The following is a 15,695-nucleotide window of genomic DNA, read 5'->3' on the forward strand; positions in this document are numbered from 1 at the left end:
AAATGGTTAATTACTATAGCAAAGTGTCAACTTCTTATCACCAAAATCAGTAGGTTTGGCTCTGCATGCACAAAGGGAGCAGATCTGTTGAGTATAAGAAAGGTGCCATTTTCACACAGTCACTTTTCAGAATAGAAAAGTGTTCTTGCACTTAGGCTGTTCTTGCACCACTGGAATCAATAGGATTTTTGCTATTGATTTCAGTGGGAGCCCTTTGAAAGCCTAGTAATAATAGTATCATCTGAATGGGAACACCCACAAATCTGCTTCAAATCTGTTATGAAATCTTTGTTACTCTAATTCCAAGAATGCTCTAAAACCGAACTAGTGGGTATGAGTAATAGATTATTTCCAAAATTATGTTTTGTTGCCCTTGCGTTTCTCTTTCCCCTATCAGATGTCATTAGTCCCACATTGAGGACAGTGCATTTTAAAATAAATAGCTAGCTTAACTTCTTAACTTGAGTTGGGCAAAAAACAACTGAAACATCAAACAAATGCAGGACTTTTCAGTGTGCTTTATAACTGGGAAAATACATTAACCGATATATGTCAGTCTTAAGAAAAAAAATGTGTGTTGAGGGCATGGGAGAAATCTCAAGAGCAGCCTATCAGTATGTTGTATTTCATCTCAGTGGGACTTGCTATGGCTAGATTGTGAATGCCTAGAAATCAGTAGCACCTTTCATCCTGCAAATTTCCAAAGTCTTTACAAACTTGAACAGATATTTAGAGGGATCACTTCCCCCACCTCTAGATATAACATAGCAGCTATTTAACAGAGTGCAACAACTTTATTCAGCAATTTAAGACCTCAAATAATAGATACTATAGCCAAGCAGAATGCAGTCATTCAAACTGGAATCTGATCAGAATTCAGCTGTATTCCTCACCTAAAAGATAGTTAATATCAGAAAAGCTAGTGGAGGCTTAGACATTTCAGAGAGGAATATAAATTCTAACTTCCTGCCTCTTCACCCTCTTGCTTTCCTAGGAATCAGATCTTTTCACTTTGACAGAGATGTTCTCGCTGAATTCATGTAGAAAAGGTAAGGACTTGGTTGGTTTGGGGAACTCTCTCATCTCTCACCATTATTTTTTCTTGACTGATCAGCTATAGCACTAGATCTCTGGACAAAGACATCCCGTTCATAAATAATTTTTCCATCCTTTTCTATACTGGATGATATGACAGGTGTGCCATACTGCCTGGCAATGTGACTTGATATCTCATTCATTTAAGTGTTTGTGCCACCAATACATGTTTAAATGTGCTGAAAAGGAAGGATGTGTGAGAAAATTAGTGGCCACATTGACAGTTATGTGTCACTCTTTTTATAGATTCATAGATATTAAGGTCAGAAGGGACCATTATCATCATCTAGTCTGACCTCCTGCACAATGCAGGCCACAGAATCTCACCCACCCAGTCCTGCGATAAACCTCCCACCTACATCTGAGCCATTGAAGTCCTCAAAGCATGGTTTAAAGACTTCAAGGTGCAGAGAATCCTCCAGCAAGTGACCTGTGCCCCATGCTACAGAGGAAGGCGAAAAACCTCCAGGGCCTCTTCCAATCTGCCCTGGAGGAAAACTCCTTCCTTTTTAACTGCAAGGATAGCCTCACATTCAAGGGTAGAATTTGTCCCCACTCGTAAAAGTGTAAATGTTTCCCAACCATAATTGTTTGATATCTAGTACTTATGCAGCAGTGTAAATCACTTTTCAGCTAGGGAAGCTGTCTGAACAAGTGTTAATGTCACAAGTATCTGTACTTACATTAAGTAGTACAGTAAGAGAGTCATTCCATGCAGAAGCTGGAGATGGAAAAGAACTACTGTGTCATCCAGTCCATCTCCCTGACAATACAGGTTTGTTCCCTATAGTGCATTACTTAGCTCTTCATCCAGTTTAGTTCTAATTAGTTTGAATTTTCCTTTTTAATTTCATCCTCCTACTTAGTTGTATCCCTTTGTACTAGTTCAATAAGTCTCTCTCCTTCGTGTTTACATAATTCAAATATGTCAACTGTTATCATGTCCCTTTTTGTCATCGCTCAGCCAAGCTCTTGATTTAGCTCTTTTTAGTCTTCCATCATAAGTCAAGTCCCTCCAGCCACTGGTCATTGTTGTTGCTTTTTCTGAATGTCCTTCAGTAACTCTATCTTAAAATGAGCTGCTCAGAACTGAATCCAGTATGCCTGGTATGGTTGCACCAGAAATGTACAGCGAGGGTTTATTATCTCCCTGCTCTGGGAAGTAATGCCTCTGATTCACTGCTTGGGTGACATAACGTTTCATTAGCCATTCTCAATGTCAAGCTAAAAATTTAGGTCATCAATAGTCATGGATCCTATCATTTAAAAAATTAATGATATTTGACATTTGTATTTCAGTGGAAAAACTTAAGATGCCCAAGTAAAAATCTGGGCAGGATGGGAGGCTGAAGGAGAGCAGCAACTCATGAGGGCTAGTGGTTTGTCATGGCTGGACTGGGGGTAGGGACTTCATGGATTCTGTGACATGACTAGTTTTTTGAGGAAAGTCTTGAAGCTAGCATATCTGGATAAGAAGCTTCTGTACAATGCTGCTGCTGCCATCCCCTTTGCAAAGGCTCATGTAGGGGGAGAAGAAGGGTCAGCCGCGGCTCACTGCTGTGAGTCTGAACTGGCATGCAGCGGGCGAGTGGTATTAAACTATTAGTTAAATGCTGTTAAATACTTTTCATTGCAAAATAAAGGATATTTTGGTTGAAATAATGTAACCTGTGACTTCTGGCATTTTTTCCATAAATTGATTCTTGCCTTTTTTCTGTGACCAGACTTCAACTTATTGTCTAATTTACCGTGACAAACCACTAGCCCTACTACTTATATCTAATTTGCTGAATACTCTCACCCTTTTCTTTTTTTGCATCACTGTTTCTTCCTCCCATTGAATGTGTGTTTTCCATAGTCTTCCCGAGATGTACAGCTATATTTTTCCATTGTTGTATTCTCCACCAATGGTTCTCATCTCTTTAGGGCTCTCTCTATTATTTCTGCATTCACTGGTATGCATAACTCAAAACAACTTAATATAATCTGTGATTTTCCTTAATGCAATGGTTCTCAACCAGAGGTCCGAGGCCCCCTGGGGGGCTGCAAGCAGATTTCAGGGAGGCCGCCACGCAGGGCCAGCATTAGACTCGCTGGGGCCCAGGGCAGAAGGCCGAAGCCCTGCCGTATGGGGTTGAAGCCCAGGCCCTGAACCCTGCCATCCGGGGTTGAAGCCTAAACATTGTAGCTGCATGGGGGCCCCTGTGACATGAGGCCTCAGGCAACTGCCCTGCTTGCTACCCCCTAATGCCAGCCCTGGCTTTTATATGCAGAAAATCCATTATTGTGGCCCAGGTGGGCGGTGGGTTTTTATAGCATGTTGAGGGGGCTTCAGAAAGAAAAAGGTTGAGAACCTCTGCTTTAATGGACATCTTACTCCTTCAAGATCACAATGAACATGTTAAATAAACTGGATACATTGGCATTTAACATTAATCCCTTCTACACACACACTTTTTATTTCCCCCAGAAGTTTTACTTCTGCTTAACTATTTCTATCCAAACCAATTTGAAATAATTTTTCAAAATAGGGTTCATGGGGTTTAGTATCAAATCATTTGCATCTACTGAATTTCCTTAATTTGGGCAACTTGTCCAGCAAGATTTGTTCTATAGGAACCAATGCCATGTATTGCTTATGGTTGTCATCCTCCAGTCATACTTTTCTCAATATTTGTTTAATTATTATATTGGGGATAGAAGTTAGACTTATGGGGCAATAAACTGCTAGGATCATTTCAATTTTCTTTTTTGAAAATCTGTACTGCATTTTTTCCAGTGCCTCTCTGGTTGCCTGATTTTTTCAGAAATATTTGTCATTGGTACAGTAAGTTAGTTAATTTGCTTAATACCCTAAGATGCACATCCTCTGAGACAAGTGATTTAGTGTGTGTTCAGATCTTTCAAGTACACCTTTATCTGTTCTTTGTTAAAAGTCTTTTATACGGGGTTTTCCTAACTTAACTGTTCAGACATCTTTTAAAAATCTGCCCTCTGCATGAAAAATGTAAAAGTTTAAATTTCTTATTTTATCTCTCTCCTGACATTAGTTGTTTTGTCGAAAGCCTTATTCCTCTTAATGATTTTTTACACATTCTAAACAATGTAAAATCTTGTTTTACAAGCAAAGTATTTACTGATTAATAAATGACATTTAAACTAACATATAAATAGAACTCACTGCTGTAAAGAGGCACTCTCAATTTAATTGTAGCCCAAAGTGCATATGTTATAAATAGATTTCATAAAATTTAAGGTGTATGTGAATATTTTGACCACTTAAAAAAAGAATTCTGATGGGGAGGTGGGGGAATTAAAGCATCCCTGCGGTGGTAGGGTAGTTGACATCCACATGTTACAGTATTAATAACTTTATGCTCAAAACATTTAATTGTTAAAACTGACCAAATCTAATTTTTTCAAGGTGAGAAAAATGCAAACAGTGAACAATATAAATAAGTATTTTTTTAATTCTCAAATGTTAGTATCTAAAGTGTTAGTAAAATAATGAAGTTTGATTGCAACTGAGACACTGGAAACTTGAAGTATAGTCAGTATGTATCTTTTTTTTAAAATTACTTTCAGGTACTAAACCTGCTCCTGAACTTTCTCTGCTGATTGGTATAGTTCTTGAAGTCAGATCTTCCTGTTTGCTTGCTTGTTTTTTGTTTGTTTGGTTGGTTGTTTTTTAAATGTGGTCTCATTACTATGTGAAAAAAATGGGGAGAATATAACTCAGCTATGTTGGCGAAATGGTGAAAATATACACAAGGTGCTGGCAAATGCATTTTTGTCTTCTACTCTCCAAATTGTAATAGTTAAAAAAAAACCCAGAAGTTATATTTTTTAAGTGCCCTTTAACATTGTATTTAAAAGAGCAGGGCAGTAGAAGTCAGAATATCTGGGGACCATTCGCAGCACTGCACTAACTTCTTCTGGTTTATGAGCAAGTGAATCATAAACATCTCTGTGGGTCAGTTTCCTCATTTGTAAAAATTGTATAATGCTAACCTACCGTAAGAGGCTGTTGCGAGGCTCAGATAGTATTCAGAAAGTGCCTCACCTCAAAGCTATATCTTACATATATTTATAGGCTTAATTTCTCTTATGTGGCTTCTGGTTGATATACATGTGATCTAGAGATAATACAAAGAGTAGATTTGCTACCTAGGGCCACTCAAGGGGGAGCAGCAGGCTAAATGATATTTATACAATGTCAGATGTAAATATGACTATACTTTAAAAATAAAAAGGGGTGGGGGGAAGGGTCCTACTATTTAAATGACTGGCATACTTGGCCTGGAGCTTGAAGTTCTTTGTTTAACTTCAGAACAGCTATGGGCAGGCCTAGTGCAGGCTTCCCCCATTCTGCCCTTTCCCTCAACTTTGACGTGGCGAGAACCCCTGTACCAGGGAGAGGGATCCCTTGCTTTCTAGCCCTGTTTACTTTCTTGGCCTTTTCAATGCAGCTCGCTAGTGCGGGGGTGGGTAGGGGAGGAGTGGACACTATCCATTGCAAGAAGGCCACAGACCTACCCTTGAATGAGAATGGGTAAGTTACTATAAAACAGGGGCCTGCAGGAGCGAAAGGGGGTGTCCGGTAAGGGGGAGGCCTGGTCGGAGCATTGGGGGAGGCTGATAGCTATAGGGCAAGGGTGTGGAGGGAGGACAGCTCACCGCAGCGCCTGTGCTCAAGCTCCTCCTTGTCTGCAATGCTCCGATCTTCTCGCTAGGGGCCGCTGCGTTCAGGTGGTTCCTCCTCGTGCAGGCGGCGCTCCCGTCGTTGTCCCTGCCCGGCCTGAAGCCGGTAGTAGGTGGTCTTGCAAGATGGCGGCGCCCAGGCGGCTCCTGCTGGCGCTGGTGAGTGGCGTTTCCGGGCCGCGGCGCTGCCGCCGCTACCGCCGGGCGGGGCTGGTGGAAGCGGGCGGCGCCACGCGGAGCCTGTGCGCGGGCGGCCCCCTGAGAGAGGCGGCGCCCGGAGCGGAGCCGGAGCCGGGAGCGGACGGAGCGGGAGAAGCCGGCGCAATGGTGAAGGGTGAGCTGAAGCCTCTTCCCCCCGCCTGGGCCGGCGGATCTTCCTCCAGGCGGGGGTGGCAGGGCGACAAAGGCAAAGGCCCCGCTTCCGCCATAGAGGGGCCGGGGGGGGCAGATTCCGTCCCCCAGGGAATTGGGGTGGGGGGAGAGCGAGGCCCCCTTTCCCCAGCGCCGCCCACGCCCCTGCTCCCTGCGCTCGCCGGCCGCCCGGCCGGCTTCTGCCCGCCTTCAGGGCGGGTAGGCCCCGGCGACGGCCCGCGCGGCCCCGGCGCGGGAGCCCAGACCTCTCCCGGGAAGGGATGGGGTGGACGGGACAGGGCGCCCGCCGCCATCTGAGGGGCTCGGGGGCCCGGCGGCTGGCGAACAAGCGCAGGGGGGAGCTGGTGCTCCGTGTGCTCAGTGCGGAGAGACTCGTGGGGCCTCGGGTGACCCTGCCGGGCAGGGATTCCTGGCTGGAGTCTGGAGCACGGGAGACGAGCGGGTGCGTGGGCCGTCCCGTCCCGTCCCTCTCCTACTGCTGCTTGCCCAGGTGAAGTGGCTGACGGCGGTGCTTTTCCTAGGGCCCCTTCTCTTCTCCCAGTGTGGCCCCTACACGGGTGTGAAACTGCTGGTGCTGATCAGCAACGAGTCCTGGGCCTGGCTACTTGGATAACTGTGGAGCAGCTGCATGTTGGGGAGGGGGGGGGGTGGTTTCTGAAGCCTACCTTTAATAACGAATAGGATGCGTCTGGGCTTCCTGAATGTGAATCTCTCAGTATTATGAACTTTCATTCTGTTCTCAGCCTCTGATTTACAAATAGGGTGGATTGGATGCTCAGGAGAGTGGTGAAGGGTTCCATATCCTTTTACCTCAAGGTCACTTGTTTTGTGGGCAGATGACTTCAGTCTGTAGAGCTGGCAGGCTGGCACCTTTGACCAGCTAATGTCTCTGTCCTAACCAAATGAAATGTAAAAAGTAAGCTGGATGTTAAAAGTTCCCGTTTACCATAAATTCCTTTGTGTAACAACTTCCATAAATTACATATGGGAAGCTGTTTGTTAGAGCCTGCTGGGCATTCCTCTCTGCATATCATCCTTCAGTGTGTAGCAGACATTCACTTGAGTTACAGTTTGTTTCCCTCTTAATGTCCTTATCCTATTCAGGGCTGACTTAATTGTGCACTTAGAACCTCACACATTTTTAAAAAAGCTTTTACACCTTTCAATTATCTAGTTCAAATCTTGCATACGCTTTTTAAAAAGGTTGTGTCTTTTTCAAGGATGTTTGCAAACATACTAATAAGCCATGACCGGCTTACTACAGGCATGATATTAAGCTACTAGTGCATAGATGCTTTGTGAGGTATAATGCCAAAGGCTGAGAGCCTTCATCTACCCAAGAAGTGCCCTGGAAGGCTTATTGCTGTCATATGATGGTTTACCTGTACATTCAATTTTTTTTTAAATTTCCTGTGTGTTTTGGGCATGGCCGGCTCCAGGCACCGGCGTTTCAAACAGGTGCTTGGGGCCGCCGTCAGAAAGGGGCGGCAGAGTTTCCACGGCGGCGGCAATTCGGCAGCAGCTTTTCTCTCTCTCCTGCTGGTCCGTGGCAGCAATTCGGCAGTGACAGTTTTTTTCACTGCTTGGGACAGCGAAACTGCTAGAGCCGGCCCTGGTTTTGAGTGGACTTCTTTCTGTGAGCTTCCGCTATGGAAATTAGTTCCTACTAAAAGGTTAAGAAAAAATAGTAGGAAAAAATTATATAAATACCTCTATCTCAAATATTTTAATTTTTTTAACTCTTCTTTGTCTCTAATTGGTCACTTACTTCCCTTTCCCCTCAAAAGCTCCGCTATCCTTTTGGTAGCATTTTATGACCTAACAGCTTTCAACTCTTGCATATAAATTGGCCTGTTGAACAGCTACCAATTTGACCTGTTTTCCAGTGAAAATGTTAGAACTCAAATGATCCCCTCCCTTCCCCCACTCCAAACTGCTTCTGAAAGGGTAGTTTGACACACTGGGAAAGGAGACATTTTAAACTCATTTTTTCTCCTTTAGCACCTCATTTCCCTATAGACAACTACTGCCTATTTCATCCATCCCCAGATGCCCTGTCTTTCTGCTTCCCTTAATTTTTCCCAAGTGTCCATTAAACATAATAGGTATAGCTGTCTTTTTGTGTTTTAGTGAGATCTTGGCTGTACACAGTTAGGAGCTGGCATACTCTGTGACATCAAAAAGCCCAACTAGCCAACCAGAAAGCTGCTTGGGTGTTACAGGCAGACTTTGACAGTGATAACAGTGACTCAGATAAAGCTGGAGCAGATTGCTGGAGTCTTTTCATCCTCATTGCCTTGTATTGAGTTCTCCAGTGATAGACTCAGAGCACGTGAGGTTGTTTCAGGATGCTCTCTGAAAGCATAAAAGGTATGCCTCATTCAACACGTAAGGTGTCTTTAAGGGCTCCCTGAAAGCCTGAGCTCCATCTCAGTGACTATTACTTGAGCCCATAGGGAGCATGAAAGTCACTTTGAGGTATTTCTTATGGAGGCAGGTCCCAAGCCTTCCATTGTCAGATTGATATCTTCAGGCTCAATTTATTCTGGTACCTTGGCACTGACACCTGGTGAAACCACTACAGATACACCAGACCCTCGCTAGAACGCGGGATTTGGGATCCTTGCATGGTACCGCATTATAGCGGGGACCACGTTAAAATGAAGTGCAATTAAAATAATTAAATTTGGGATCCATGGCCACATTATATGTGAATTCGTGCTATATAGACATGTGTTCTAGCGAGGGTCCGGTATATTGAAAATGCATCTCTGATCTGAGATGTTTTCTGGGTCTGTTACTGAAATCCACATGAATTTTGTTTTGCACCAATAAGGAATCTTTTTCTTCCTCTCTGTAGCTACACAGATTTGCCTCACTAGTTGTCGTTTGTGGTTCTCCAGTTTGAGATTATCTACCCTAGTTCTGAGGGTTATTGCTGTCATTCTTAGATTGTAAGCACTTTTGGGGCAGGGTCTGCATGGTCTTTTATTTGTATTGTGCCTACCCTACTGGGTGATGCTGTATTATAAATATTTGTAATGGAGTCCAACCTGAGAACTCTGGTGTGTAGTCCTCTAGCAAGAAAAGTCCTACTGTAATTATCTACATGAGCGGGTGTTGGAGGGCCACAAGCTTTTCATCCTTGCACATGTCTGATGTTTTGGGGGCATTCTCCATCAGGTTTCCTTAATTTTTATGGACCCTATGCATCTTGGTCTTCCTGCATATCTGTTGCTCATTTGCAGCTTCTTTCTGAGGAAGAGGATATGGAGGAAGGTATGAACAGTCAAGATCAACCTAACAGTCTTTTGTTATTCCCCACATGAGAATGTAGGCCATTCAGTCTCTCCACTTAACAATTTTTGGCGTTTCCTGGATTTGCTGGGGCTGATAGCACCTTAGGTGCTATGAATGGGATTTTCAAAAGCACTTGATGTTGGCCTTACTCTGCACCCATTGAAGTCAGTGGTAAAACTCCCACTGTCTTCTAGAATTAGGCCAGTGCTGAGTGCTTTTTATAACCCACCTTGACTTGTCTGCTGTCCAAGAAGGGAAGAGTTTTTCTCTCTTTCTACAGATGTGGCCTGATAGGGACTAAAGACTAAAACCAGCCTCCATTTCATCCATCTTGGGGATGTCAAGTACCAACTCTCTCAACTGGGTTTTGACTGCCTTTTAGCCCATCTGCAATCAGGGCCTCTAGTCTTGACAGTCACAGAGACTGGAGTGATATGTGACATCCGCTACATGGTCCCACTAGAGCAGTTAGCCAGCTGCAATCACAGAAAAGCTTCCTAACTGCTACATAACTGCTTTAAAATCACTGATGGGTACATGACTGGAAATGTGGTGCACATGGCTTGAAATATTTGATGAGGATGTCATAATGCTCAGTGATGATGCTGAACGCCTTCCTGGAGGCACAGAGAAAGATTGGTTGGCCTGGAAATGTTTAAATCACCCCTGAACAAGAGTTGGCAGGTCAAAAGTCAATATGCAGAAGTGGGGCTGTTCCAACAACCGAGACACATGACTGCAGCAAAACACAAATTGTGGGACATTTGTTGGTCTGCTGGCTCCTGGAGGAACCATGCACCATGGAAGATCTCACCAAGGCTACAGACTGGGCCCAACACTGGAAAAGTCTATGATAGTGGTGGAAAGACAAGATAAGAAGTCACAGAGAGATACGTCATTCTGCTTTTGGATGAAGGTGCCAAGAAATTCAGTCTGCCAGGGAAGAAACCACACTCGCTGCAACTTGGGAATTCAGGTTTGCATCTTCAAATACTTCTGGTGATGCATGTCTTCTCCACATGAGATTAGACCATTTCAGTTCTGGGGTTGAAGATGTAGGATGATTATTTGGGTGACTCCTTGGGCACGGCACATTCTGTGGCAATGTCAGTAGCTATGAGGCATACGTTGTTGCTCAGCTGGCAGTTCAGATCTTGATCTACAAGCCAAAATGGAGGATTTTGCCATTTGGAGGAACCATTCTCCTTTGCTCCCAGGTGGATTAAACACTGAAGTTGACTACAAATCCATCTCAAAATCCTTGGTGTCGTTATATAAACACGTCTATTCTTCGTAGATACCTGTGACAAGGTCCTCCTCATCCTTTGCTCCTTATCACAGATTTCCTCAAAGGAGTCCTGTTTCTCAAAGCAGAGGCAATCATAGACCTAAAATACATGTTCTTGCTGATGGCAGTCCATGTAACTCCTCCTCATCTACAAAGTGGGTTTAGTGGGGGTGATTGTGAATTGTTTTTCTCCTTTTTCCCCTAAGAATGGGATTACTGTAGACAGACTATTAGTTTGAGGATCCTTAGAAAAGGTTACCCCATGCCACCTATCAACCCTCCCCTCTCTTCATGGACCCCTGTCATGGGACTCTATTGAGGTGAAGTAGCCTTATTCCTGTTCAAAGTGAGAGAGGAGGTTCTTTTAGAAATAACAGGGATAGGGGTTTATTCATATTATTTTTTCCTAAGAAAAGGCACCATTGAAAATTGTAGCTAACAGAATTGAGCAAGTACATCAGACAGTGATGTTAGCTTTCATTATCCCTTTCCTAATTATACATGATTGGTTTGAGGCATCCTTTATGCTTGAAAGACCATTTTCTCTCCTTCTCTTCCCCTTCCTGCTCCCCCCCCCCACTCAGTCCCCCCAAAATAAGAGCTTAACAGTACAGAGTACTCTGTATGTAGTTCTCTATGGTTCCAGGGGTCTTGACCAGGTAAGTACAGAAGTGGTAACCCATGTAAAACATAGAGGAATCCAGGTCTCTCCTTGTCTGGATTCTGAAAGCACAGCTCTACAAGAACTCAGTTGACCCTACGGACAGCGAGGGCACATTTCCTCTCTCTGGGCTGCAGGTTAAACCTAGAAAATTAGATGGAGTCATAGGGATTGTTCTGGACTCTAGATCAGCATCTTTCTATATGCCAGAGGACAGAATCCAGGATATGGGAAGTCAGTGGTCTCCAAAAGCCTTTCCATATAATATAGTTTTTGTAGCTTCTTATACCTGTATGATACTATTTGCCAGGCTCTACGCGAAAGCCCTGCAGAGTTGGTTAAGGATAGTATATCTGCCACAGTACAACATACAGTCTGTCAGTGATCTCCCAGAAGATTCAGGAGAGAGTCTCTTCTGTGGTGAACAATGTTCAGATATGCCTGCAAATGATACTGTCTGGTCACTTCAGAGGCAACTCATTCAATAAATATTTCTGCCTGTAGAGAAAATGCCTTTATCTATATGCCAGAGGTAGCAGCGAATCAGTTTCTTGACAGATGCTGTCCTCTTGGCTTGGAGTCAGGAGTTCCCATGTGTCTTCCCTCAATATTTCTGCTACCAAGAGCTCTCAGCAAAACTAAACAGCACAGAGTGTGAGTGAGATGAATAGCTCTGATTAGAACAGATCACTTCTTGTTCACAGATCTCCTAGGCTTTGTGTTGGTAGCTGAAAAGCTGGTTCTTTCTCTTGTTATCTGAAATCCCTGACTTTTAGCAACCAGGATTGGAACGTATTGACGAAATGTGACTGACCAGGGGAAATTCAGCAAATCTTTCTGGAGAGTTGTAAACCTTCCATGAAAGAGGCCTGTGCCTTAAAGGTGACCTGTAAAGGTTCATTAAGGGGCCTCTAGAATGACTGGGGATGTTTCTGTTACTGAAATCTGCTAAACTGCTACGTGTGTGCTGCATGAAAATATGACATTACTCATCTTAGCAGCTGAGCTATATGCTCAGCTTGGGTAAGCAGCTCTGCAACCTTTAACCAGTTCTCCTCAGACCCACCTCCTTGGTTGCTGTTAGTGCAAGTTAATCTTGCAAAAGTAGAGGTCTGTGCTGACAAACTCCAAGGAGAGGTCCCATTCCAGTAACTGGTTCTCTGAGCAGATTCAGTACAGATCCCCACTTCCCTTTCCCACTTCCTTGAGTCCTGCTGCTAAACTTAAATTAAGTGGACAGCAGCTGTGGTGGAGTTAGGGAGCCACAGCTCCTTAAATAACCTCCCATCATGTATCTAGATCCCACAGGGGAGCCTATGCATTACTTGAAGGCACTACTTTCTAGAGCCATTGACTTGGCAGTGAGGGGGTATGTGCATCCCAAGTATTTGGATTTGTACTGACAATTTGTGCAAAATGCAGTTATTGCTCAGTAACTTTTCTGCCATTTTACAGTTGGTGTTTGGTTGGAGTTTTGATTTTTTTTGGGGGGGGGGTGGTTTGTATTTCTCTCAAGTCAATTAAAACAATTACAGGTTTCAGAGTAACAGCCGTGTTAGTCTGTATTCGCAAAAAGAAAAGGAGTACTTGTGGCACCTTAGAGACTAACCAATTTATTTGAGCATGAGCTGTAGCTCACGAAAGCTCATGCTCAAATAAATTGGTTAGTCTCTAAGGTGCCACAAGTACTCCTTTTCTTTTTAAAACAATTGGTTTCACTTACTTTGTTTCATTTTCTAGCTTCAGGGGCTAGTCCAGTGCCACAGTATTTAGGTTCTGAACACTTCAAGGGAATGTTTGTATCCAAAGAAATGGATTTCAAATAGATTTTTTTTTTTTAATCGTGGAAATGTTTTCATTCATCTCAAAGCTTATAAACCTTGTTTGTACAACATAAAGTGTTTCTAGATTGGCTTTCATGGTGTGTCCTTGAGTCACTAAACCAAAAGTTCTAACCATGAGGCAATCTGAATAGAATATTTTCAGGCTTTTTGAAAGTGGAATGAGTAAACATAGCTGCCTGACTTCTCCTGAAATCCAGACCAGAATAGCTGTTGGTGTGTTGGTAATGGAGTGTCCTCCAGTGAGAGCCCAGGGTACTTCAGGGTTTCTGAATTCTGTTCCACTGACACCTTGCAACACCATGGGCAAAGCACTTTCTGCTTCCAGTTCCACATCTGTAAAACAGGCATAATTTTAGACCTTAAAGCACTTCAGTGAGATAAGAGTTTATAACATGCTCCAGCTCCTTTGAACAGGACTATATGAGTATTAAAATGGCATTCTTTTTCCATTGTTCTTTCAGATTCCAGAGACTTGTTGAAGGAATTTCCACAGCCAAAAAACTTGCTCAACAGTGTGATTGGAAGAGCCCTGGGGATCTCCCATGCAAGAGACAAACTGGTGTATATCCACACTAACGGGCCAAGAAAAAAGGTAATTCCATTATTAACCTCTGACTGTGGGAGGTGCGCTTGTATGTGTAGGTGGCAAAGGGCCAGGAATACTCAGAGTTGTAAGTGATTTTTAATACACACGTCTGAAGCGCTATTGCAGTTCTTAATGGCTTATTGCATAGTAGTATGTGTTTCAAATGTACTCCCCCTTCCAACTGTTCTTCATCTTGGCACATTTAATATGCATATAAAAACCCAGTCTCCATCTCTAACCCTCCCTCTTTGTGGAAGGATGGTTATTTGACATAACTAGTTAGCTGTAGTTTTGTCACTGTCCTATTATGTGATTGTGGGCAAGTCACTTCACTTCACTGTCACATCTGTAAAAAGCAGCTAAATGAAAAGCCCTTTGAGATCCTCTACTGAAAAGTACTAGCTGAAAATAAGAGCCTCTTAGTGATATTTATTAAACCTTTCTCTTGCCTGGCATTCAGAGAGAGCACCCAAGTACTAGGAGGAGAGAGGGCTTGGATTCTGCACACTCTCATATTTCACTGCTTTTCTTTCCTTTTCAGAAAGTCACTCTGCACATAAAATGGCCTAAGAATGTGGAAGTGGAAGGCTATGGGACCAAAAAGATCGATGCTGAGAGGCAGGCTGCAGCTGCTGCATGCCAGCTCTTCAAGGTGAGCTGTTGTTCCTCTCCTCTCCCCGCCCCCACGACATCTCTGCCAAGAGTCAGGAAGAGGCCTCTGAACTTGCTGGCCTACCTTAATGGCTGTTAATGACCTCTGACTTATTTAAAGCTCTTTCCTCCTCCGTTTTCTCAGTTGTTTTGTCTTCTAGTCAGGAATGGGGGCAGCCCCACTGGGCTTAGGGCAAGTGGCTGGATGCGACTGAGCTTGCACACCCACTTACTCCCATGGCCAAGCAAGTAGGCTGTCTGAACACATTAACAGCCTTGAGTTACTTCTGGTCTTTGTTCTCCATTATGTCCTTTGTTGTCCTCAATCTCCAAACAAAGCTCATCACTCTTGGGAGAGATGGGTGCACCTAATGCTGTTCCTGTGTGCCTGCCTCACTGTCGGACAATATAAAGTTATACTGGGAGCTGTTTGGGAGGGAGCACGGTCTAGTGGCTAGAGAACCACCCTGGAAGGCAGGGTTTTAAATGCTAGTCCCAGCCCTGCAATTGATTTTGCTGTGACCATGAGCGAGTTGCATCACCTCTCTGTTCTTTTGTTTCCTTGTCTGTAAAACGGAGACAATACTGACCTATGTGCTATTAAGCAACCTAAATACAGGGGTCGCTGCAGCTCCCCCCTAGAATTTAAATCTAATTGCATCCAAAAATTAAAAGAACAATATGGTTGCAAAGCCAGGCACTCAAAGGTTAGGAAATGACAGAATTAAGGTTGCCTGTGCAACCCTTAATTTGGCCCCTTTATGCATATGCATTATGATGCGGTCTTTAATTACATCATCACAGACTCTTTTTCCACAGGATCCCTGCCTCATTCAGTGCACAGGGTGGATGGTGCTCATTGGATGAGTAGCTATGGAATATTTTGTTTTATCATTATTGTTCAGTGTGTGGCCCTAGACCTTACTTACTGTGCATTCTGAAAGCACAGAAACTATGAAAAGCTAAATCTTCTCAATGAAATTGTTGTAAGAATTTTTTTTATCATGGGGGGGAGAGGGGAGAGATATTTTACCTCAGCTGCGTTCTCAGAAGCAGCGGAACCATTTTTGCTGAAATTTTTCAAAACAGTTCAGCTCAGCCCAATGCATGCATTTGGCACAGAAAATTTCAGCCTGAATGGTTAGTTTAGCAGAGCTTTATGCAACTGAAAACAAGGGTTTAATAATAGGAAGCTTT

At 43.6% G+C, this 15,695-nt stretch overlaps 1 protein-coding gene across 6 annotated transcripts in view; it reads left to right on the plus strand.

Moving 5' to 3' along the window:
* Positions 1-15,695, plus strand: part of DHX30 (DExH-box helicase 30) — a gene marked incomplete at its 5' end in the record, with an annotated part of 40,929 nt that overhangs the window by 4,012 nt on the left and 21,222 nt on the right. For 4 of the 6 annotated variants that reach the window (XM_084618946.1, XM_084618947.1, XM_084618948.1 and 1 more), the window contains 3 exons: positions 995-1,049; positions 13,723-13,853; positions 14,389-14,499. In XM_084618946.1, coding sequence (XP_084475072.1) covers positions 1,022-1,049; positions 13,723-13,853; positions 14,389-14,499 — 270 coding nt within the window. Of the gene's footprint in view, positions 1-994; positions 1,050-5,628; positions 5,648-5,922; positions 6,131-13,722; positions 13,854-14,388; positions 14,500-15,695 lie in introns of those variants that run through there. The other 2 variants (XM_084618949.1, XM_084618944.1) reach the window with 2 other exon arrangements.

This window comes from Lepidochelys olivacea (assembly GCF_965140295.1).
Source record: "Lepidochelys olivacea isolate rLepOli2 genome assembly, chromosome: 2".
NCBI lineage: Eukaryota > Metazoa > Chordata > Testudines > Cheloniidae > Lepidochelys > Lepidochelys olivacea.